Genomic DNA, 26,230 nt, shown 5'->3' with positions numbered 1-26,230 from the left:
GAAAACCCAATACAGTTCAAGTTTTTTTTGTGTTAAAATTTAACTATCGTCATCTGTCTAGCCTTTTATCAAATATGTTGGGGTCGGCTTCCAGTCTAACCGGAAGCAGCTGAGCGATTAGAAGTGTGTTGTATATAGTGACTGCCTATCTGACCTCCTCAACACAGTTACCCGGGCTACCCGACAACCCTTGGTAAGACTGATTGCCAGAGTTTCTGGCTTCTGACTACCTGTAACGACTGCCAAAGATGTTCAAATGACAGCCGGGACCCACCAGTTTAACGTGCCTTTCGAAACACGGAGGAACTCGTCATGACAAGATGGTTCATCCACAATCGTGAGATAAAACATCCGTAAGCAATTAAACCTTCTTTTGTAAAGTCGGTGAAATATTTTAAATAGTTTATCACTTGTACCACACACAATTTTCTCTCAAGTACTTTACTTAAACTACCTACTTTATAAAAGAGATAGGTATTTTCTTAAAGGTTTCTATGTGACCACGTAAGCAAGTATTCGCATAAAAAATAACAACAAAGATTTGTATTGTTTTATTAATGACAATATAACTAGGTATTTCTCGCGGCGACGCTTTTGTACCTAAATTAAGGTGAAAGAGGCAGGAAACTGACCAAGTGCGAGTCGGACTATCGCACGGAGGGTTCCGCACCGTAATCTATAAAATGGCCAAAAAGGACGTCTGTTCTAGGGAAGCCCCTGAAATATTTATATTATTCTAGTTTTTAAAATGAACTAAAAATTTCAACTGTTTACTTCTTTCAGAAAGAGCCTGGTGGCAAACTGTAATAGGGCCCAGTTTTATCCTTTATTTCATTTCATGTTGCAAACTTAACTTTGTATACCAAGTCCTAAAAATTGCCTGAACTGTCTGAACTTACCATGTTTCCCCGAGATTAAAATTAGGTAGGTATATATTTTATATGATTAATTTATAACTAAGATTTATATAGGTGATTGGTCTTTATATAGCCATTATCTATTTTACATAAGGTCAGATATCTTATAACAACCGACAATTTATTGAAGAATTTATGAACCAATAATTATACCCCCCAGGCTATGCGGTTTTCCGATGGTATTTGCTTACAGCGCCACCTATGAACGTGATATGGCATGAGATGTTTTGTAGTTTACTTGTGAATGATAATAGATGGCGCTAACTTATAAATCTTCTAAGGTTCATTGAATTACTGCAAATTCACACAAATCCTCTGAATTTACCTTTTCTGCTAAATATTACCGATTTTTATAAATTTATATTACTCCAAGAGAAAGGAAGACGATCGGATTTTATATCGACGTAATGTAAAAACTTAACTCTCCTGGCGCATTCGGCATAATGTAAGGAAAATTATAGCGCGACCAATTCGGATTTTGTTCCTTTCTGATTACATATTTTAATTAAAGGATTAAATGCGAATTGCAACTAGGAAAGCTCTAAAAACCCGTCCCGATGATAAACAATTTTTATACATCATCATCAATCAGTTATTTTTCAACCGACTTCCCGAAAACAAGGAGATTCTCAATTTGAATGTTCAGAATTGATCAATTCTATTTTTCTTTGAAAGGCTGTACTAATACTAACTTCCCAAATAGTCCATTATCATCAGGTCCAGGATCTGATAAGAGTTACTTTAGATTCCATTACATAGTTACATACATAGGTCGACCTCCTCTGATATTTGTTACAGCGCCATCTATGAACGTGAAATGACATTAGCTGCCTTGAAGTTCACTGTAACTTGTAATAGATGGCGTTGACTTTGACATTCGAATTTCTATATGTTAGACTCTGGTATCGATATTATAAGGTCGGTTTTTTAAGTTTTTTGCTATATTCCGGGGTATTTCTTCTCTAAAATGAAACACTGTAGTAAATAAAACTCTATATTAATATAATATAATAATATGTTGCGCGTGTGAGCGCTCACGGCTTCAGGCGCTTGTAGTTAGCGAGGTGACTGTTCAGGTGCTGCGCCAGTTGATCCGCGCGAGCGAATGATGCCTGTAATACATGAAAAAACTAGTTAAAACTACTTTTTTTTTATAATACATTGCTAAAAGACCTTCGATTTTACCAAGAAGTAGATCTTTTTGTGTGAAAATATATCAAGAAAATCACATGCGCACGTGATAATGTCTAAATATAAGGCGGCCAACCGTCCCGCATTCTGCGGGACCGTCCCGCAATGCTTGACGAAATCCCGTTTTGAAATTATTAGTAAAATAGTCCCGCAAAACGTTGTATGCGTCCCGCATGTCCCGCATCCCTATTTTTCTACCACACTTCTACACAACACCCACCTGCGCGCACGCTCAACAGTGCAGGAACACAGATTACCTATAATATAATCTCGTTCTCTTTATTTCTCTGACTGTTACACGACATTGATAGGTTAAATTATAGCTTTTTGCTTACGGTTTTTATTTTATCAGTTTCGTCCGATCATTTTTCAATGCCCCTTTCACGAAAGTGGAGGATAATTTGTGTATTGATAAAGTATAGTGTTGTGAAAGAAATATAGCAATTTAAGAATTAAAAGACCAGTATAGCTACTAGTATAAGTAATACTACTAGTAGTACTAACTAGTACAAATACTACTAGTATAAGTGAATAGGGTAGTTTCCTAAAAAATAATAATTAGTCCGTCTTGTAGATTGTCCAAAATTAAGCGATACGTATTTTTTCTTTTTTAAATTGGATCAGAACTTGTTAAGATATAGCGTGTTAAAGTTGAGTGTGACGTCACAAGTTGCTACAATTTTCAGGAGACTGTGACGTAAAAGGCCCCCACTCCTAATTTTTGAAGCGTATTATCTTTGTCATTTTATGTTTAATTAAAAAAAGAAAAAATACGTATCCAATATTTTTTGATTATCTAAAAAGCGGACTAAATATTATTTCATTATTTCGACCCTGGAAACTACCCTATTACTTGTGTATGAATAAAGTAAAGTGTGGTTAAAGAAAGGAATTAAAAAAGGAGTCCTTAAAAAAATACAAAATATTTGACGATCCACATGCACATTTGATCAATTGAACATGTATTGTTGAACATGTGTGTGCTTGCGTTTAAGGGTCCGTTCAGTCAGACCGGCTCGGAGAGAAGAGCAAATTCTTAACACGTTGAAAATCGAGTACTTAGTATTTGTAGTAAGGTTTATTTTTGCATGTGCACTGCTTTTGTCATTAAGAATGCTCGAAGGAGTTCGGTGTGAAATAATAAGAGGAGCCGACTGGCTCCGATAGCGTACTTTTTCTTGACGTTTGGCTCCGATTGCATGCTCTTTAATGCTCGCGCAGCCGATCGGCTCCGGTCTGTGTAAAGAGAAAAATGCGCGCCGATGCTCTCCGAGCCGGTCTGTTTGAACGGACCCCTAAGAGTTCAGTGTAGGAGTTTGTGCACTAGTGTAATTTAGTGTGCGGTGTAGTGTAGTGTAGTCACCTTGCACACGACGCAGCGGTACAGCTGTTTAGCGTGGTTGTGCATGTGGCGCGTGAGGGAGTGCGCGTGCGAGAACCGCTTGCCGCACTGCGCGCACGCGTGAGGCAGGCGCGCGGCGCCCGGGGGCGGCGCCCCGTGAGCACACGCCAGGTGCCGCCGCAGCTGCTCGTAGTGCGGGAACGTTAGGCCGCATTGGCGGCAACGACCTGTGGAGGAAAGTAGAAAGATATAAGATTAATGCCTGTTTAGGGATCGATCTTAGGTAGAATCCCTAATTATCGTCGTGTGACAGGTCGTTGAGCTCTCTAAGATATGGTTGAGCTACACGACGACTGATGCATGCGTGCCGTCTGTTGGGACTGGTCAGCTCCAGCCTGATGTGGCTCTTTCCTCAAAAGGCCATTCCAGACCGCGTACATGGTGACACTCACACATAATTATTTCATTTATAACATGTTTGGACTTTAAAAGAGACTATGACCCTTGAGTTTGTTTCGGCGTTTCTTCTCAGGGATCAGTCAGTTAGGAAATGCCGGCCTCAGCGTTCTTAAAATCACGTGTAAAAGTGATGTAATGTCCAACTTGCAAAATAAACAATTTCATTTCATTTCATTTCATTTCATAAGTACTACGTTTTCAGAGGCCCGATTCTCCTAAGTTAATACTATCAAAATCAAATAGAAATCGAATCGCAATATGATTGCAATAGCAGTTTTAACCATATCGGGCATTCTGCTACTAATATAAGACCAATCTTATTCCAACGACATTCGATTGGTTAAGATTGGTCTGCTATTTTGGTGATATTGGTCTATACGGTAGTTTGCTGTACAATCATTTTGCAATCGTAAATCATTTGCAGACAAAATGATTCATTATTGAATGACAGAAAAGGATAAAAACGTTTATTTCAAAGAAAAAATAGCGGAATGCCACATACGCTTCAATCGTAATCGAGTCGGGATTGGATCTCAGTCGAATCGAGTCGAACGTGAATCGTATGTTGCTTAATTAAAATTAGGAGAATCGGGCCCCGGTTTCATGCAACACAGGCGCATAACTACCAATAAACGATGACAGCTGAAACGGCGATCACCGCGAACGGTGTTAGTGTATTACATTACAATACACTTTCTTCTATTCCCTCTTCTACGTAATTTACGAATAATAAGCAGAGCAACAACACACGCGGCCGCTTTCGTTGTGGTTTGAATTTTTTTGGTGTTACATGGCGAGGTTCAAGACTATGGACCTCCCCCCCCTTTTTTTGATCCTCACGTGATAAATGGACAGCTCCTAAGGGGTCAAACGGGGTGCAAAGCTTTATGTCCTCAGTAAAACCTATTAAAGTTATGAACTTATACTACTACGTACCGGCTCGTTCGTCGGCGGTGTGTGTGCGTGAGTGGGCGGCTAGCTCAGCGTCGTCTTCGAAGCACTTGCGGCACACTTCACACCGGACTGTCATGGCGCCGCGGTGTGCCTCCGCTCTGAGGAACAAAATATATTAAAGTCTAGCTGTTTTCCCGCAGTTTAAGCAAGAACTATTGCCCGTATAGGGATAAAATATAGCCTTTGTTACTCAGAAAGATGTAGCTTTCCAAGTAAAAAATGTTTCGGAGCCTATAAGGTACAGAGATTCTTGTTTAGAAGACTATGGTCTACTCAGTAGGATTAGCTCAAAATTACTGAATCATAACGTTTTAATTTTTGCATGAGTAAATTAAGTAAGCTTTTGGTTTTATTCAACGAGACAGCCGGTTTATAACATATACTGAGTTTTATGTCTTGAGACTACAAATCTTCGTGAGATAAACTCTAAAGACTATAATTTTCGAGTTATTGACATAGTAGACCATGGTCTACTCAGTAGACCGAGCTCAAACCACACCCATCTTACCATTCCTATGTTTTTGGACACATATTCATGCAGTGTTTCAGTATTTTACCCCCAAAAGACCACGGTCTACTCAGTAGACCATCACCGCACATACTCACTTGTGTTCCCAGAGCTTCTCCCGTCGGTTGAAGGTCTCACTACAGCAGTCGCACTCGTATCTGTCGGAGGAACGAGCTCGGGATCGCGAGTTGCCGCCGCCGCGGTTCTGATGCACGCGGCGGTGAATCCTGAGAAGGAAGAGGATATTGTGAATAACTATGATTTTACCCGCGACTTGAGTTAACTATGTATTTCACGCAATCCGATAAAATATAACTAAAGTAGTCTCCTTTCTAATTAAATGGGCTATCGAACACTGTAAAAATGTGACTTTCTAGGTACACAGAAACCACTGGTCATTGTCATAGATGATACTTACTTGAGTTTGTTACGCTTTAGTGGAAAAACGGCCGGACCGATTTCAATGTAATTTGGTGGGGATATAGACAGATAACTGGGACACAATATAGGATAGTTTGTACCTAGATACACAAAGTATTTCCTCCATAATTTTGCTGAAAAAACTAAAATATTTTTTGCTCGTTTTACTCTGACTTACTTGAGAGTAACTCGAGTGGAATACCACTTCCTGCATATGTGGCACTGGAAGCTTTTGTCGGCGGACTCGTTCTCGCTCTCGCTGATCTCATCGTGCGAGAGGGGAGAACCACAAGCCATTGTCATAGATTATACTTACTTGAGTTTGATACGCTTTAGCGGTAAAATGGCTGGACCGATTTCAATGAAATTTGATGGGGATAAAGACACATAATTGGAGCACAATATAGGACAGATTTTACCCAGATTCGCGGAGTATTTTCTTCAGAATTTGCCTGAAAAAAGTAAAAAAAAAATTTTTGCTCGTTTTACTCTGACTCACTTGAGAGTAACTCGAGTGGAATACCACTTCCTGCATATGTGACACTGGAAGCTCTTGTCGGCGGACTCGTTCTCGCTCTCGCTGATTTCGTCGTGCGAGAGGGGAGAACCACTAGCCATTGTCATAGATAATACTTACTTTTGTTTATTATGCTTTAGCGGTAAAATGGCTGGACCGATTTCAATGAAATTTGGTGGGGATAAAGACACATAATTGGAGCACAATATAGGACAGATTTTACCCAGATTCGCGGAGTATTTTCTTCAGAATTTGCCTGAAAAAAGTAAAAAAAAAATTTTGCTCGTTTTACTCTGACTTACTTGAGAGTAACTCGAGTGGAATACCACTTCCTGCATATGTGGCACTGGAAGCTCTTGTCGGCGGACTCGTTCTCGCTCTCGCTGATTTCGTCGTGCGAGAGGGGGGGTGCGTCGGTGGTGACGTCGGCACGTTCCGGGTCCGAATCGGAGTCCGATGCGGGACCGCTGTAAGACCACGCGCCGAACGATCTGGAAAGAGGTTGTAGGTTTAGGAGAATATAAAAATAAATGTTACGATACGATATAGATTTTTCCAGCGGTTTCAATCGCGTCAAGGGGGAGCTACTGCCTGTACCGGGATAAAATATAGCATCGCGTCAAGGGGGAGCTACTGCCTGTACCGGGATCTAGACACACGGCAGTGTGTCCGCCAAGTTCGAGCAAAAAAAGCGACACACCGGCCGTGGGTTATATTACACGAACCATTTCGGGCCAAATTCGACCCCCCTGTAACTCAAAATCTATTTTATTTACGCATATCAAATTTCTAGTATCTGTTGAGACCCCCTCACTTATCTTAAATACAAAATTTCATTAATATACCTATTGTAGGTCTTGAGATATTGACGTCAGAAAATCGCTATTTTACACGCTTTTTATTAGCTTCACCTGTATGTTTGTATGTTTGTAGGTTTGTAGGTTTGTATGTTTGTATGTTTGTTTGTAACCGACTTCTTTGGGCGCGATTTTGACCCACTTTAAACGGCCAGATTTCGTTCAAACTTTGTAGATTTATTGAGGACCGATGACAATACACTAATTTGATAAAATTATTCCATTTTAACCGACTTCCCAAAAAGGAGGAGGTTACACATACACATCGATTACTCCGAGGTTTATAGGCCGATTTACGTGATTTTTTTTTTGGTCGACTCGGAATAGCTGCCAGTTGGTCCCATATTCATCAGGTCAGGATATGATGATGGAAACCCTGAGAAATCGAGGGCAACCTTCAAAAGTTGTAGGCATACATAGGGTAAAAACTTGACACTCAGGTGTACCCCTAAAAGCACTATTCAATTGTGAAGATTTGGAGCTGACTTGATGATGGAGACCAGAGAGGGTCGAGGGAACTCGACAACTGAATATGTAAACTACCTCGTGTTTGGGCTTAAATTATTTGTATTGACAAGACCTTTGCAACAGTGAAGGTTTGGAGCTGACCTGATGATGGAGACCAGAGAAAGTCGAGGGAACTCGACAACTGAATATGTAAACTACCTCGTGCTTGGGCTTAAATTATTTGTATTGACAAGACCTTTGCAACAGTGAAGGTTTGGAGCTGACCTGATGATGGAGACCAGAGAAAGTCGAGGGAACTCGACAACTGAATATGTAAACTACCTCGTGTTTGGGCTTAAATTATTCGTATTAACAAGACCTATGCAACAGTGAAGGTTTGGAGCTGACCTGATGATGGAGACCAGAGAAAGTCGAGGGAACTCGACAACTGAATATGTAAAATACCTCGTTTGGACTTATATTCTTTGTATTAATGAGAACTTCCTACTTGTATGGATAGTGACAACTATTCGTATCACTGAAAAGCTTTAAATAAATAACCTTTTTACAAAAAAATTAAACCGACTTCCCAAAACACTAAAAAGCAAAAAAAAAAACTAATTTTAGAAGTCGGTGGCAAAATTAACTTAGTTACATCCATTAGACACCGACTTCTAGGCTTTTCAATTTGCAAAATATGATTTTTGTTAATTTATATAATTTTCATCTATAGTCGATAAGGTAAAAAAATTAATTAAAATTTTCTAGAATTTTTCTCTACAGTCGATAAGGCAGGACTCGATGTTAATTTTTATTTATAATAATTATCTTTAGCCGTTTTCTCTAATATGGACAAATTTTTGTATACTAAAGAGAATTTTTATTCTACAAAACCAATAATAGTTTTAAAACAAACTAAAAAGTAGAAAATAAATAATAGTTTAAAAAAACTAAAAAACACGCTTTTTATAGAAAAACTAACTAAAAAATAGAAAATAAATTTAAATTAAGAAAACAGTGTTAAAAATTTCAATGAATATAAATTAATAATAGTGTGAATACAAAAAAAAATATTTAAAAAAAGCGTAGGGTGCTTTTTAAGATCAATAAAATATTTATAACTATTGACACCATGCACCCTACGCTTTTTTTAAATATTTTTTTTTTTTGTATTCACACTATTATTAATTTATATTCATTGAAATTTTTAACACTGTTTTCTTAATTTAAATTTATTTTCTATTTTTTAGTTAGTTTTTCTATAAAAAGCGTGTTTTTTACTATACACTCACTGACTGATTCACTGATTCACTGACTCACTCATCAAAAACCTAGACCACTTCCAATGGTCGTATTGACTTGAAATTTGGCATGGAGGTAGGTCTTTATGTCAAGGTAAAGGGAAAAATCTGAAAATGGCCAAGTGTGAGTCGGTTTCAAAATAATGAAGGTGTTTTATACCCGGTGTAAATTTATACCCCTAAGGAACTAAAACGAACTAAATGTATCTTTATTTATATAATATATCTTCGAATGGTACAAAGGTTTGTATTTAGTCAAAGTAAAGTAAAAATCTGAAAACGGCCAAGTGTGAATCACTTTCGAAAATAACGAATGTGTAACTTTGATCCACGAACATAATATATGATAACATGTCATGTCAGTCAGTTGGTAAATCTAGTCCATTTAGTTAATCTAGTTCATTTCTTTGTAAGAAACATAGTGCATATTAAAAAATCTAAAAGATAGTATAAATGAGACATTTCTTTAACTAACTTCATTATAAGAAAAAAATAAAAATAAACAACCTTACAAAAATAAATGAAATCCCACCCAAAACAAAAATGTGAAAGACTGCCAAGTTCGATAATATGGGAATGCTTCGCCTATAAAAGAAGTGAGATCTGAATAAGTACCAAGTTCCATACACATACCTCAGTTAAAAATAGTTACTTCTAAATGATGTTACTTGGCAAGTTTTAATAGAAAATTAAATACTTGATTCTTTGCTTTTAGTAGGTTTATAACAAGGTGTATGAAAACTTGCCAAGTAACGTCATTAAAAAGTAACTATTTTTAACTGAGGTATGTGTATGGAACTTGGTACTTATTCAGATCTCACTTCTTTTATAGGCGAAGCATTCCCATATTATCGAACTTGGCAGTCTTTCACATTTTTGTTTTGGGTGGGATAAAATATAGCCGATGTTATTCGGGGGTATTGTAACGTAGTTAGAAACTCTTTCGTTTGTAAGGTTTTATTCGTTAGATATTTTTGATACTGACCGGGCAATCATTTCAAATGTATTCGATTTGTTCCATAGAATAAGTTTTTTATATTGAAGTGTGTCACTTCACCCCCGAGTCAGCGAATAAAGGCAAAGTTAAAGTTCCTTGTAATGTTTTAATTGAAAATCCTGAAGATCCCCGGTTCCTAGCGCGCCACGCGCTACAGTATTCTAGCTGACAAACAGTGAATGTTGTAAGAAAAAAAAAATGTTTTTAAGAAAGACTATGTCCACCGTCCACTTTTCTTAAAACAATTGTTTACTTTATACTTTGAAGATTGAACATGACAATTCATAGTAAACAATTGCTTTAAGAAAACTGACGTTTACGATGTCCTTGAATTTAGGCCTAAGAGGTCTAACAGGTGTGTTTTTTGTTTTACCATTATGGCGTCCAAAATCAGTAATTTTGATTTGCCAACTCTCTCAACACTTTGTCATAAAGAACCTCGTTAAAAAAAAGTTTTATACAATTCATTTTCACTATACAGATTATAGTATCAGTTACCCAAATGACGTTTTTCTAAAACGAACCCGATATAATTCCAGCGAGTGTACACAAAACTAACCCATTATTTATTCATACAAGTGTACCTCACCTTTCATCATCATTAGGCGTGTGTGCGACGGGTGGCGGCGGCGCTTCTGTCTTGGGTCTGTCATCACCTGAGTCTGACTCGCTGTCTGACGTGTCAGACGAACTTGAAGAGTCAGAACTCGAAGAACTCGATGAGCCTGAGCTTGAACTGCCTAGAGAAACAGAAAAAATAGGTAAATATACACTCACTTTCTGCAATCGGGATAAAAATAAGCCTATGTACTTTATAAGACTTTTAAATAGTCTTCACAGTCGGACCATTAGTTCATGAAGTTACCGCGCACAAACAAACAAACTCTTCAGCTTTATAATATTACAGATTAGTCAAATAATAACTTACTGCTTCTGTTATTTCGTGATCCCGACGCGCCTTGAGAAGGTAGCGCTTGACGTTCTGCAGAAAAAATAACAAAATAAATAAACATACATGATATTAATATTAAAAAAAATGTGAGAGCAATTGCCCTTTTACTGTTGAAAATTCATCAAAAGTGTGTAAGTAAGGTGTACTAGGTTAAGTAAGGTTGGTTATTGTTGAAAAATTCAAAGCTGGAAACATTTTTTTTCAAGTGGTCAATTAATTTTATTTTTCATATATTTATGAATGTTTAATATCATTTCATAAATTTAAAGAAGTGAATCAAGAAAAAATCTTTTTTTTTTGTAACAACCTGTATTCAAATGGAACCCTCCATTTCCCCAAAGTATTTTCCATTATTTTATTTATTCCTTCATTTTACTTTAATAATTATACCACCAAGTCTTATTTGTTTCAAAAACACATGCAAACCCAACACAAAAGCCAGTATATTTTGCTCACCGGATCCAGAACTACTGCTATCTGAGTCAGAGTTGGAGCTGTCTTCCAGTTTCTCGACGCGCGTCTCCATCTCTTTACCCGAAGCGCAGCCTGGAGACAAACACATGTATTCAATAAGTATAGTAAATAATATACCTATGTACATATAAAAATCCAGCCAAGTACAGTCAACTTCAGGTCAGTGGTAACAGTTTTATAGTAAAATCGTACTTATTACTATTGAGTTAAGGTGAATGACAGTTACCACTGATGTGCGGTCTACTGTACATGTAAAAAATCACGTTCATAATTTTTAATTTTGGTTTTTTATTTTTTTATAGCGTGTTGTTATAGCGGCAACAGAAATACATCATCTGTGAAAATTTCAACTCTCTAACTATCACAGTTCATGAGAGACAGCCTGGTGACAGACGGACGGAAGGACAGAGGAGCGAAAACAAACTACTATGTAATGGAATCTAAGGTAACTAATTTAACCATCTTCCAAGGATCGTAGCGTCATGAACATTGTCAGCTGTATGTAGTTCTGATGACAATACAACAATATGGTACTGTCGAGCTGATCTGATGATGGAACTCCTGGCATTGGTACTGTACCTTCTGAACTCCTGACGGAGAGCACCTCGTCATCGTCTCTTCGCTGCGAGTCGAGGGGTTTCTTGAAGTTCACAGCCATCAGGTGACTGTCGTATAGGTCATCCTGAGAAATTGACAAGTTTATTTAGAACACCTTTAACTATTATTTAACTTAAACTGAACCATACTTCCAAATCCTGGTTTAAATTTTAATAAAACTCGAATTATTGACTTTTAATTTATCTTTAACTAGCGACCCGCCCCAACTTCGCACGGCATAACAGTATTTCCCCAAAATTTAATGTATGTTATTATACATATAAACCTCCCTCAATAATCACTCTATCTATTAAAAAAACCCGCATGAAAATCGGTTAACTAGTTTTGAAGGTTTAAGCGTACAAAGGGACATAGGGACAGAAAAAGCGACTTTGTTTTATAATATGTAGTGATGCGGCTGAAACCGTTGGGAGAAATATTTTTTTCGAAAAATTATTTCACTATTTGATGGCTATCCCTTTTATCATGCTGTTTTATCCCGATACCCGGATGAAACCACGGGAAACAGCTAGTTGGTATATGATAGCTAAAATACAAACCTTATCAATATTAGCATATTTCTCGTGAATATGTCTGAGAGCGCGAAGATTTTCGTCCAAACTTAAAGAGTCTGACGCCTGGCTTGGTGATCCTAGAAAATACAATAAAAAATAAATTTTAAGGTCCCGGTAGCCTAGTAGTTAAAACACTAGTTTCTCAAGTATGAGTGTGTTTGATTCCAGGTCAGGCAAGTACCAATGGAACTTTTCTAAGTTTGTATGTACTTTCCAAGTATATCTTGGACACTGACTGAGTAAAGGTGAAGGAAAACATCTCGTGGAAACCTGGATTATAAAGTGTGAAATCGCCAATCCGTGGGGCCATCTTGTAATGACGAGTTCCCCCGTGTTTCGGAAGGCACGTTACAGTGGTGGGTCCCGGCTGTCATTTGATCATCTTTGATAGTCATAATGGGTATACAGTAGCCAGAAAACTGACAACCAGTCTTACAGGGTATCAGGTTGCTCCACAAACTGGGTTGAGATCAGATAGGCAGTGATTCCTTGTGGCACACTGGTACTCAGCTGCATGCGGTTAGACTGGAAGCCGACCCCAACATAGTTGGGAGAAGGCTAAGCAGATGAGATGAAGAACTCACCGAGATCCGGTTCATCATCACTGTCGAGAGTGATGGGCTCCGAGTTGACCGGCATCAGGTTACTTCTTACGCGAATCTCTGCGAAAAGAGGAATATTTAGAAAAACTTAAAATAGCGCCATCTATCGTCAAGAAGAAGTACACGTATCTTCCAGGAAGATCAAGTAGTTATAAATTATCATATGATTGCGATGTGGCAGCAGATTAATTAAATAAATAAATAATGCTGGGTAGTTTGTTGTGCCACTTCTTCCCAGCAACACATAGAAAGTGGTTAAGGGTGAGCGTTTTTAGGCCTATCTTTTGTAAATGTTGACATTCAAAAAGTGCTGTTTAGCAGCCAAGTTTGAATAAATAAATGGTTTTGAGTTTGAGTTCGAACGCCTGACGAGAGAATTCTTGAAGATTCTTTGGCCGGTCGATTCACCTCAAGAAAACAAGTGAAACCACAGTAATTAGCTAGTGTAATACTCACTAGGTTGTTGCTGTTGCTTAGCTGCGGCGAGTTGGTCCACTTTGCGCGGTCTGCCGCGCTTTCCCTTCACGCGCTCCGTAGAAGGCGCCTACGAACATACAAACATAGATATAGTATTGTAGATAGATATCGACAAGTCGTGGTGGCCTATTGGGTAAAGAAATAACATCTCAAGTATGAGTGTGTTCGATTCCAGGTCAGGCAAGTACCAATGCAACTTTTCTAAGTTTGTATGTACTTTCTAAGTATTTCTTAGACACCAATGAGTGTGTTTCGGATGTTACGTCAAAATGTATGGTGCCGGCTGTCATTGAACATCCCGGCTGTCATTGGCAGTCGTTACTGGTAGTTAGTCAGAATACCATAAAGTCTGACAACCAGTTTTACTAAGGCGTATTTGTTTGCCCGGGTTTCCGGATTGAGGAGGTCAAATAGGCAGTGGCACACTGGTACTCAGCTGCATCTGGTTAGACTGGAAGCTGACCCCAACATATTTGGGAAAAGGCTAGGACAATAAATAAGATATGTCAGCAGATGTTTAACATTTCATGTGAGAGCTATTTCTTCATAGATGGTCGAGTTGGTCCAAAATTTTTGGCCGAGTAGGTCCGTGTTTTTCGGACGAGTTGATATTTTTTTTTTAATTATAATCTACTTACAGCATCCTTCTTAGCGCTGGGCGTTCGTTTAGTATACTTTCTTTTAGTCCTTGGCGTAGTTTCACCGGCTGATGACGACGCGGCCGAATCTACAATAAAATTGTACACTAAAAATATAATCAACAAGTTTTATCTCACGAAAGCGGGTAAGTCATACTAGTGTGTCATACATGCACATAATAATTCAAGTTCAAGGCTGATTTCAGCGGCTGTTCTCATATAAGGAGATCAGTCAGCTGCGCAGGACGTATTATAGTGCACGCACATTTGCTTGGACACGGGTGCACTCCCTACTCCTTCACTCTCATAGCGCGATGGGACGACGGTCCGACACCACCGGAGAGAGATCACAAGCAGGACCGACATTAACGTGCTCTCCGATGCACGGTTGTATCAATCATCAACTTCTACACTACGGGCTGCTTTTGTGAAACTTTTTCACTAGACCAACGATGTTTACCATGCAAATTGTATTTGTATGACTAACCAGGGGGTATAGGGTTGCCCGGGTTACTGGGTTGAGGAGGTCAGATAGGCGTACTCAGCTGCATCCGGTTAGACTGGAAGCCGACACCAACATAGTTGGGAAAAAGGCTCGGGAGATGATTGTATTTGTATGACTCAGCGACTCGGCCACTACTGAGCGTTCCCGAGCTTACGCGTACAAACACAATGTGCATGTACAGTGTTTATTTACACTCGCTTTGTGGGTTTTAGGAGACTTTTACAAAGCAGCCCGGAGCCTGGAAGTTGGTGATTGATACACCCGTGCATCGGAGAGCACGTAAATGTCGGTCCTGCGCCTGATCTCTCTCCGGTGGTGTCGGATTGTCGTCCCATCGCGCTATGAGATTGAAGGAACAGTGAGTGCACCTGTGTCCGCGCAAATGCTCGTGCACTATAATATTTCCTGCACAGTTGGCTTATCTCCTTACATGAGAACAGCCGCCGTATCCGATAATCGGCTTGGAGGACATAATCATCATCGCATTTACACACACAAGTATGTATCACCCGCTTTCGTGAGATAAATCATTTACACACAGAGGATTACGAAATAAAAAGTAGAAGTAATGAATTTTCATGCAACATGCAAAGCTTTTAGATCCATGCAAATATGAAATATATAGTATGTAAATAAATATACATAGTATGAAAAAAGCATGCAAAATAAAATATTGTTAAATTGTTAATTCTTCATATTGTTATAGATGCAAGTCTCTTGCTACCACTGATCTTATTAAAATTTTCAGTACGTATACAGAATAGTGTAGAGACTGAGAAAGAACATAAACTACTTTTCTGGGTACGGGAAGCAGTTTCTTCACTATTTTTAATATAATAACGCCATGTTTCTTAAGTGTTTTTATACATATTTACTTAAATAAAAAAAAACTTCGAATTTTTAGAGGAACTCAGTTTAAGACACGTATTCTGACGTTCTACAAAAATATTTATCATGCAATTTTTTATAATACTCTAAAACACATATTTTCAATGATAACGACAAAACTATGAACCTACCTATTTTTCAAAAACATGCTTACAATTTAATTTGATGTAAAAAAAATATTATTATTACATATAATAATTCTCTTATGCCAATTTTCAAGTATTGTCGGTAAATAGATTTAAGTAATTTAAATATTTCTCTTATACTTTTGACGTGACAACGTCTTATAAATCGATGGAGCCGGCTGCACGCACGAAAAAACATGACTCATGCGGCGTTACCTCGCTCTGAGGCGTTCCGTTTAAGGCTTGAAGTGCAAGCGAGAGCACGCAGCGAGCGACAAAGAGGCACAACAATTTTTCTTTTGTCGGGGACTGCCACGTTACGGTTGACAAATTCCAAAATAATTTCTGGACTATTGCTATTTCTGTGGGTTGAAAACTCCATAGAAATTGCTATAACCGTATATGATAGTTTTAAGTTCGTTTTGTCTACCTTACCTCTCCTACAAAAAACTTATATCACCTCTCTTTTTCAGAGGAGAATTTTTTAATTTTTATCTACAAATCACTGATTTCATTAAATTGCAGTCAATATATAAAAAAAACTGAATCCTTGTAATCCTTTGTAACGCTATCACGTGTGAACTTCTGGCCGGATTAAGCTGAAATTAGAGGAGATGTAGCTTAGACCCAAGAGAAGGACACAGAATCATTTTTGTTACCATCTGGACATGGGAAACAGTTATCTCGGAACGCAGGTGAAACCGCGGGAAAACGGCTAGTTGACGGTACTTGAACGGCATAAGACGATCTACCCACACATACCGAACTACTCGTCATGCAATATTCATTTATTAGGTCGTGTACAAAGCGGCCATTTTGGATATTTTGACATTTATCTTTGAAATTAAGTTTTATATTTTTTTTAGTTTAAAACCTCTTGTGCTCTTGTGGTGTGTGGTTTTAAGTATTTTATTTTGAAACTCATGGTTTTGAGGGATAAAAAGATATTAATAAATTAAGTTTTAGCTCCTCGAGAACATAACTAAACGATAAGTCCTTACCAGACGTTTTACTTTTAAATCAATTTTCTATAATAGCGCAAAGCCGATTTCAGCTATGGCGGCTGTTATCATACAAGATCAGTCAGCTGCGCAGGACATATATAGTTTGTGTACATTTGCTTGGACACAGGTGCACTCACTATTCCTTCACTCTCATAGCGACACCACCGAAGAGAGAGATCAAAGAAATAAATATCAAAATAACCATGTATTATTTGATACTTTGCACACGACTAACAAAGAATCTAAATTCCTCATAATTTTACCTTTTCTCTTAATAAACTTGCCAGCTCGTCTCAAAATGACTTTTCTATCGCCAACCTTGCGCACAGAATTACCAATTTTGGCGGGTAACTTGCGCATGGCAACACCGATCTTTTTACTGTTAGCTGGGAGTTGTCGTTTTTTGACCCGTGATGAGAGTTGGAGTGTCGGTTTTGTTGGCTTCACTAGAGATGAATGACTGTGTTAGTTGAAGCGAAAATGGTATAGCGGTGTTGCAAGATATTTTTTTTATTTTATTTTCATTTATTTATTTTTAGACATATAAGTTACATTTTTGAATATTAATGATAAAAACAAAAAACATTTAAAAATATAAAAAATAGAGTTGCCACTTTATTTTATTTATTATTATAAAAAAAGAGATACTACTGATTAGGAGAAGAGATGTTTAAATAAAGAAATTCTATTGGCTATTTAAAAACTTTTCTGCCCTTTGATTAGGTCGAGTTTTTTTTCTCTTTGAAATTCTCATAATTTAACTATTTTTTAAATAATGCAAAATTATCTTGCAATTCCGCCATTTTTGTTAAGTGACTGCAAAGAAATCAAAGGTTACAAGATTGACGCAAGACTGATTTTTTTATACTTTTCAAAAAAATGTTTACTTATGCCTACAGAAGAAAAAAAAATATTTAAGAAATCTTTTTATATCGTAAAAAATAAATAAAAAAATTAGTAAGTATAATATTTGCCAGACTTAGAAGAAGGCTTTATATGATTGAAGTCAGTGTTCTTTCTTTAAGTTTATTTTCTTGAGTCAATCTTGCATTAAATGCAAGAAAATGATTAATGAACCAGTGTATTAGTACATGATTAGTGAAACACATGAAATACACAATTATGTGTGTTCAAATTCCCTTTTTTTACAACAAAAAGTAGTGTATTTTTAACAATACCCAAATGTACAGTGTGATTGTGATTCAATATACCGTGGCCAAATCGAAATATAGGAATCTGTGCTTAATTTTCGCGATTAAGATAATAAAAAAAAAAAAATATTTTTCTTCTAAAAAAATAATAAAAAAATAATAATTTAATCATTATTACCTAAAAAATAATTAAAGTTACGAAAATGTAATATTTTCACAATACACAAAAGCCAAACTTAAAAAAAAAAAAATTATTTTTTAAGCAAAGATCCTTATTCGATTTCAATGTCGTTCAAATGTTACAAAAACGTATCAAAACTTAAAATGGTGGCCTTATTAGTTAAAACCCCAAAAAATAGTTTCCTTTTTTTTAAATAATAATTTTAGACTTACCGCCGGCGCCACGACGCTTATATTCTCTCTTAGCTTTTCTCTCCAACGCTTCTGTAAACCAGAAGTTTTAAATTAAACACTTAATTCATACTTCTAAACTACTGGTCCGATTTCTATACAGTTAGGCACACTCAGAGCTTAAGAAAAGATATACTTTTTATCCAGGTGCGCGGAGTAGCTTTCACAACGCGGGTGAAACGGCTAGCCTGTTAATTTTTTATCCTAGTGCAGGAAAAAGTTACCTCGGGAGGCAGGGCAAGCTAGCTCATAATAAGCTTTTATACATGTTTACAGGGAACCACAAAACATCGAAAAAAATATTTACAACAAAAAATGTGAAAAAAGAAAGCATTGAAAAATTAACATATTCACAAAAAAACACTTATTTTTCCTATCGAGTCAACTGCAACTGTCCGTTCAGCCTTTAACCACCTAACAAGCCCTAGTGATAGAATTTACCCAAATGTGCAAAAAAGTTGAATTTTGTCAATACAAAAAACTTTAAACAATTTTTCAATGAAAGTGAAATTGTAAATAAACAATTACCATGTGTTTTTACACTAAAATAATGTTAATATTTACAAATTAGCGAATTAGCGCTATATACAAAGCCCCAAGCGAAAACTCATTTCTCACATAGACCGAAAGCCATTACATTTGTTTCGCACCACAGAGAAAAAAAATAAATAGCGGAGATGTCATAACGCAAAATCTCCTAAGAAAGTAGCGACAACATGCGGGGCGAGGGGGACGAGGAACGTTACTAGCTCCGCCCCTATACGCCTTCTATGGGACCCGCCCATTATTTTCAAAATAAAATCACCAATCAATCGAGACCTATATTTGACAGATTGGTTTTGATTTGACAAGGAACTAGAAAGTCTCGTTAGTTCTAGTAACTGATCAGACCTACCGTATAGTTATCGGCACGAATCTTGAGCTCTGACCTACATCTGCGCAGAAGTGATTTATTAGCAAAGAACCAATCCCGAGTGACGGCTATGACGCGATGCGCTGCGGGCCAATCACCGCTTTACCCCGCCACCGCGCCTCACTTCATACCGCAAAAGGGACCCAATAAATCACTTCTGCGCAGGTGAAGGTCAGAGCTCAAGATTCGTGCCGATAACGATACGTTGCTTGACCTACAAGAAGGCGCCTGACCTACGTTCCTTATGGCATCTCCGCTAATTTCCTAGCTCCGTGGTTCGCACAAAGTTCTTGAAATAAATCATATATTTGATATATTTTTTTACCTAATTCCCTAGCCCGTTTTCTAGCTAGATACTCTGGGCTGGTTTTGTCCACGCGTGGTCGTCCACGCTTACGTTTTTCCCCACTTTCCGAAGTCCGGTTATTCATCATTGCCGCTGAAAATAAATAAAAAAGAAAAAAACATAATGAAAATCATAAAAAAGTAAAAAAAAGGGGCGTGGTTCCCGGATTGATTTTGGTGTATTTTTTATATTTTGCTGAAATGTGTGTGTGTATATCTGTATAAATATGCAAATTATTTTCTGAAAACTCAAATAAAAATAATAATTAACAACGGAAAAAATAATGATAATGATGTATTCTCTTAAAGATCTAATTTAGTTTTTTGCGTCTTACTTAATCTTTTTTCTACATACTATTAAGGGTAGGTTCATATCTGACGGAACTTACGTCGCGTATTTTCGGTCGCGTAACTCCAAAACAGACAAATATACGATAAAACATTCAATCATTCACACCTAACCGATGATACGTTAGTGCGTCGATCATACATTTACGATACGCTCGACGCATTTTCCGTCGGATATGAACCGACCCTCAAAGACGTAATTTTCCTCAACACAACTGTTTAATATAATTTAAAACAAAACCTATTTTTTTTTTTGCAAAAATGGATGTTTCACACCATGCCATCTGATGTTAAAAAATAATTCACTAAACGATTGCTAACCACAAAAACACTAAATTTTTCATTTTTTTTTCAATTATTTTTTTTTCCCAATTTAATTTTTCATCTTACCCAAATACCTCAGCAGCATACTATCAAAAATGCCTGGATTTTATTCTAGGCTTTCGCCAGTGCAACCCTAAATATAAAGGTATTGTTTTTTTTATTTCTCAAATGTCTTCTTAAGTTTTTTCCATCTTACACCTTTGGCTGCATACACAAAAAACGCCTAGATTTCAGTCTAGATATTACAACTCACCCATCTCCTTCGCCTGTTTCCTAGCCGCCAGATTAGCTAGGTACTCGGGACTGGTCTTATCTACTCTTGGTCTTCCACGCTTTCTTTTGACAGGCGTTGGTGGCTCGCTTGTTTCCACTGGAGAAAGGACAAAAGAAGAATTGTATAAAGTCGTGGTGACCTTGTGGGTAAAGAACCAACCTCTCAAGTATGAGTGTGAGTTTTTACCAGGTCAGGCAAGTACCAATGCAACTTTTCTAAGTTTGTATGTACTTTTTAAGTATGTCTTGGACACCAATGACTGTGTTTCGGATGGCACGATAAACTGTAGGTCTCGGCTGTCATTTGAACATCTTTGACAGTCGTTACGGGTAGTCAGAAGCCAAGAGGCATTGGGTTGCCCGGGTAACTGAGTTGAGGATGTCAGATAAGCAGTCGCTCGTTGTAAAACACTGGTACTCAGCTGCATCCAGTTACTGGAAGCCAATATAGTGTGAAAAGGCTAGGCAGATGACGAATGACATTCGGGCACGGCGGACATTCTCTCTAACCGATCGTGTGTGAATAGGTGTACCAATATTTATCTAGAATATAACTCACCATAGGCCGCCGATCCCAACATAGTTGGGAAAAGGCTCGGGAGATGATGATGTAACTCACCCGTAGCGATGGTCTCCTGTCGTTGCCTCACCGCGTACAACTCGGGAGGAACAAAGTGTGATACGGGGGAACGGTAGTCCACGGCTAAGGGTAGACTACCAGGCACTGGAGACAAACAGGTATATTTTACTTCGTTACTGGAATTACAGAGAAGGGATTCAGAATTTCATTGTTTTGGACAGAGTCGTGGTGGTCCTAGTGGGTAAAGCACTAACCTCTCATGTATGTGTGGGCTCGAATTGCAGGTCAGGCTAAGTACCAATATAACTGTTCTAAGTTTGTATGTACTTTCTGAGTATATCTATGACACTAGAGGCGGATTAAACGTGAAGGAAAACATCTCGAAATAACTTGGATTAGTATGAAATTAGCCCCCGAAACTTTATTACTAAAATCACGAACCCGCATTGAGCAAGCGTGGTGATTAGCGCTGAATCTTTCTCTGAGTGAGAGGAGGCCACAGCCCAGCAGTGGGACGATAGAAAAGGCTGATGATGATGAACAGTGTCTAGGTTCTTGCCAATTCTTCTCCATAAGACCTACTCCTTGGAAACTTCCTTCATGAAATATTACAGTGCACAATCATTTGCGTAAACACACTCTCTACAACCTTTCTCTCTCAACCAGGGAGAGATCACCGATATTAAATTGCTCTCAACCACGTAATACAGCTGTTTGGACTTATCAGAACTTTAACCGTGCATGTGTAAAAGTGTGTTCTACTAATTCTTCAGCTACAAACCTTGATTCAACCCATATATCTCGCCATTGTGCTCAATCTTGGGTTTTTTCTCGGGGGTCTGATTTTGACTGGTCTCGCTACCCGGGGAATCTTCGCGTTTCAGCTGCGGCAGAGCCGAGTCCAGTTGACTTTCACAAAGTGCCATAGTTGATTTTTATATTACACTGGAATGGAAAAAAAATTATGTTAAAAAAATTGGTTGCCTGTAAAGTCGGTATACGGGCGAAAGTTTTACGTGACAACAACACTTTTTATGTCTGTCTCTCTCGCTCTTAGGCGGGCTAACCATGCCCGAGTGGAGAGACGCGTGCCTCTCACTCGCTCTCATTGTGAGCGCATAACGTGAGAGGAGCGTAACGCAGTTTCTTGAAGTGTCACCCGGCAAACCAATTTATAAGACGTTGTCACGTCAAAATTGTGGAATAGGCTTTTTAATGTTTACTAGCTGATCCCGCGAACTTCCTATCGTTTAAACCTTCCCTGGACCTCTACAAACATTTTGAAACCAAAATCAGCTCAATCGGCCCAGCCGTTCTCGAGTTTTAATCAGACTAACGAACAACAATTCATTTTTATTTATATAGAAGAAAGATAGATAGATGTTAGTTACGCTGAAGGAAGGGATTTTTATATCTAAGTTGGTTAGGCTAGAAACTAAAGCAGAAGTTAAAGCACTGGTATTCAGCTGTGTCCGGGTAAACAGGAAGCCGATCCCAACATAGTTGGGAAAAGGCCCAGGAGATGATGGTTAGGCAAGAAGCATGTAAAAAACAACTTATTGGTAGGTACTTGATGAGCTAAACTAATATTATAAAGATTTGTTTGTTTGTACTATATATATTATACCCTGAAGTTTTCAAATTGGTTGAGTAGTTACTGAGAACTATAGAATTGATTTTAAAAATCTGTCTTTGTTGGGAAGCTACATATCCCCAAGTGACATAGGCTATATTTCATCCGGCCTCAGAAAATAGCTTCCCCGGGATGCGGTTAAACGCGTAAGTAACTCTGTCAATCTGTCGCGCCTTCACGCCAAAACTACTGAACCGATTTAAATGAAACTTGGTATAGAAATAGTCTATACTTACATATACATAGGTATAGCCTGAGAAAGATTATGAGCGGAAATCTGCAATAGCCTTTAACCGACTTCCCAAAAACGAGTAATTCAATTGGATGTAAGCAAAACAGAAACATAAATAATGTATTTTGGATGTCAAAATAAATATTAATTAATAAATCATTCACTATATTCTCTGCAGTGTTTCATAATTATTATTAAGCTACAAAAAAAGCTATGTAGGTCAAGGTTTTAATAACCATTAATATCCATGGTAAATCTATGGTACTTCAAAAATTACTACAAAAAAAGCAAGTACTTATAGTAATTTTTCATCATCTACCTAGTCTTTTCCCAACTATGTTAGGGTTGGCTTCCAGTCTAACTGGATGCAGCTGAGTACCAGTGTGCCACAAGGAGCGACTGCCCTATCTGACCTGCTCAACCCAGTTACCTGAACATGATAGTTCTTGGTAAGACTGGTTGTCAAACTTTCTTGCTTCTGACTACCCGCAACGACTGTCAAAGATGTTCAAATGACAGCCGGGACCCACCAATTTAACGTGCCTTCCGAAACACGGAATAACTCGTCATGACAAGATGGTCACCCATCCATCCACTGACTGAGGTAAGTTTATTATGTAAGTAAAGTTTACTATAGTTATCGGCACGAATCTTGAGGTCTGACCTACATCTGCGCAGAAGTAATTTATTGGGTCCCTTTTGTGGTATGAAGTGAGGCGCGGGGGCGGGCTAAAGCGGTGATTGGCCCGCAGCGCATCGCGTCATAGCCGTCACTCGGGATTGGTTCTTTGCTAATAAATCACTTCTATATATTAACTGGTATTGCATTGGATATATCCTGTTCTGATAGTAAGTAAATAAATAAACAAACAGTAACATTTCATTATGTACTAGCTTCTACCAGGGGTTTCACCTGCATCCCGTGGGAACTACTACGAGGTTTCATTATAGAAAAAAAATGGGGAGAAACCTGACAAAAAATTGTGCCATGTTTTGTGAAAAAAAATAGCTGTATAAGGTGGTTTTGCTCTCGTCTTGAGGTGCATGTGGCTAAGTAACAGCCGCACGGGTTGATCGATCATAAGGTTAAGCACAATTTTTTCTCATAAAAATATTAATAAAACAGCTTGTTGGTATAAATTAATCATAGGTGAACCTCTATACTAATATAGGTTCAATTCACCTTCAGGGCAAAATGTTTCTGGTAGGGGATTTTTATATATGACACACTAGCTGTTGTCCCGCGGTTTCACCCGCGTCCCATGGGAGCTACTGCCCGCACCGGGATAAAATATAGCCTATGTTACTCGCAGATAATGTAGCTTTCTAATGGTGAAAGAATATTTAAAATCGGTCCAGTAGTTTTTGAGTTTATCCATTACAACCAAACAAACAAACAAAGTTTTCCTCTTTATAATATTAGTATAGATTTGTTTGTTTTAATACTCAGTTATTGAGCTGTCCAAGATTTAAGAGAAGTTGCATTGATATTTGCCTGACCTCGAATTGAATCCAAACACTTATGTGCTTTAATTTTGGGCATCTAACTCATCTTTTACATGGGAAAGACGTTCCAGAATCAATCTTAATTTATTGACATGCCTGTGAAAACTCATTTTGAGAACTCAAATACACTTGCCCAGTCTTATTGGAGTAAATAATACATTTTTTTATAAAATTTAATGTTTAAGTATAAAATGTTCCCGAAATGGGAACCTATACAGTGCATCAACACTTATGCCCAACGTGATGATGGGTATGGTTCCTCCAGGTTGGGGGAGGCCTTTGTCTGGTATGGGACTTTTTTATCTGAGACTGTCCAGCATACTTTGAATAAAAAAATAAAAAATGACAGCTCAAAAATCCCCTCTTCACTGTTTCCTTAACTTTTTTTTTTGCAAAAATGTTTTTCCATCAAAAGGTCACTGACCTCATTTTATGTTGATTGTAAACAAGCAGATATAAACATTACAATAATATCAATAAACAAGATATTTATATTTCATGAAGAGTGTTCAAATTATCATGCTCATGATCAATTGACCAATGCTTGGAGCGGCCGCTTTGTGTATGGGTGACCAACTTGTAACAACCAGTTCTTCCGTGTTTTGGTAACACGATAAACTGTAGGTCCCGGCCATCATTTGAGCGTCAGAATGGTCAGTTGTCGAAATATATATTCAAAATTAGCTCCTGCCCTTAATATCACCCATCCGAGGGAATAACTTTCTATACTCTGATAAAAGATGGCCTATACAGTTCTGATGTATATGCCATATTACCAAATCCATCAAGCAGTTTGAGCGTGAAAGATTAAGAAACATACAAACAAACTTTCACATTTATAATATTAGTAAGAATTTTGACCCAACCCATAAGTAATTTTTACAATAATAATATTGAGTTTTTTTTCAAGTACTAGGGTACCATTAACAATAAGAGTTGTGTTGTCAAACCTTTTTTGACAAGACCAAGGTTTAAAAATGTAAATAATGACAGGTCAGACACCTGTTAAGTGCATAGTGCAGACAGGTTTATGCTATTCAGTTCAGATGTTCTTAAGATCAGTATGGCACATATATACTGATATTTTTATGGAGTTTGATGGTTATTTCAGGTGTTTTGATGATATAAATTATGTCAGAAGTGGGTTTTCTTGCTAATGAGTGTGTATGAGACATGACTAAATTATGTCTAAGCAACACAAAAATTAATTATAGCATATGAGTAATTTTATAGTATTAATGAAGAAAAACGCGTAAGAATGTTAGTAAACGTGAATTTATCCCCACAGACTCCATGGGAATACTAATTACATGCTTATCAACAGTTCTAAAATAACTTAAGACCATAAATCTTACCATTTACATGAATACTCTATTTACACATAAAACACTTAGATAAACCACTATATTACACTTAAAACTTGCAATAAAACAATAATAATTATATTTCCACACAATATAAACTTAATAAAACAACAAAAAACGCGTAAATTGTAAAATAAAGTTCTGAAACTGTGAGCACAATCAATTTTCTTTTAGTGAACTACTCATACCGAGGCGAACGGAAATAAACGATTAAACAACGCTTTCCGAAGCTGATTTATAACGTTACTACATCTTTGTGGTGTAAGAATGCTTTTAAAAGTGATTACAAAAGTTTTTAACGTAGATTATCGAAGATATAAACAAAATTCACGGCGTATTTCATTAATCCACTAGACGTCCATTTCAGTGTCCTCAACAACGCTACTGCCCGACTAAAGAATTG

The 26,230-nt window shown here is 37.5% G+C and overlaps 1 protein-coding gene across 6 annotated transcripts; it reads right to left on the bottom strand.

The window, feature by feature from the left end:
* Positions 1-1,898: 1,898 nt before the first annotated feature.
* LOC110378961 (zinc finger protein 37) lies at positions 1,899-26,230 on the bottom strand. 6 transcript variants are annotated; one of them, XM_064043295.1, is made up of 20 exons: positions 25,819-26,230; positions 21,874-22,037; positions 21,072-21,236; positions 20,493-20,609; positions 19,548-19,661; positions 18,292-18,342; positions 17,011-17,193; positions 14,226-14,314; positions 13,567-13,654; positions 13,093-13,170; positions 12,494-12,585; positions 11,916-12,018; positions 11,319-11,408; positions 10,839-10,892; positions 10,500-10,650; positions 6,611-6,799; positions 5,470-5,598; positions 4,846-4,961; positions 3,472-3,677; positions 1,899-2,029 (listed from the first exon to the last, which is right to left on the bottom strand). In XM_064043295.1, exons 2-20 carry the CDS (start codon positions 22,016-22,018, stop codon positions 1,952-1,954), a joined length of 2,238 nt encoding a protein of 745 aa, XP_063899365.1. In that variant the 5' UTR covers positions 22,019-22,037; positions 25,819-26,230; the 3' UTR covers positions 1,899-1,951. The 6 variants fall into 6 exon arrangements, with proteins under 6 accessions (XP_063899365.1, XP_063899366.1, XP_063899367.1 ...); XM_064043296.1 differs by having other exon boundaries at positions 21,132-21,236; positions 25,819-26,229; XM_064043297.1 differs by lacking the exon at positions 19,548-19,661.

The sequence above is a fragment of the Helicoverpa armigera genome, chromosome 31 (assembly GCF_030705265.1).
Source record: "Helicoverpa armigera isolate CAAS_96S chromosome 31, ASM3070526v1, whole genome shotgun sequence".
Taxonomy (NCBI): domain Eukaryota; kingdom Metazoa; phylum Arthropoda; class Insecta; order Lepidoptera; family Noctuidae; genus Helicoverpa; species Helicoverpa armigera.
Note: the sequence above shows the minus strand (reverse complement) of the source record. Positions and strands in the feature narration are given on the sequence as shown.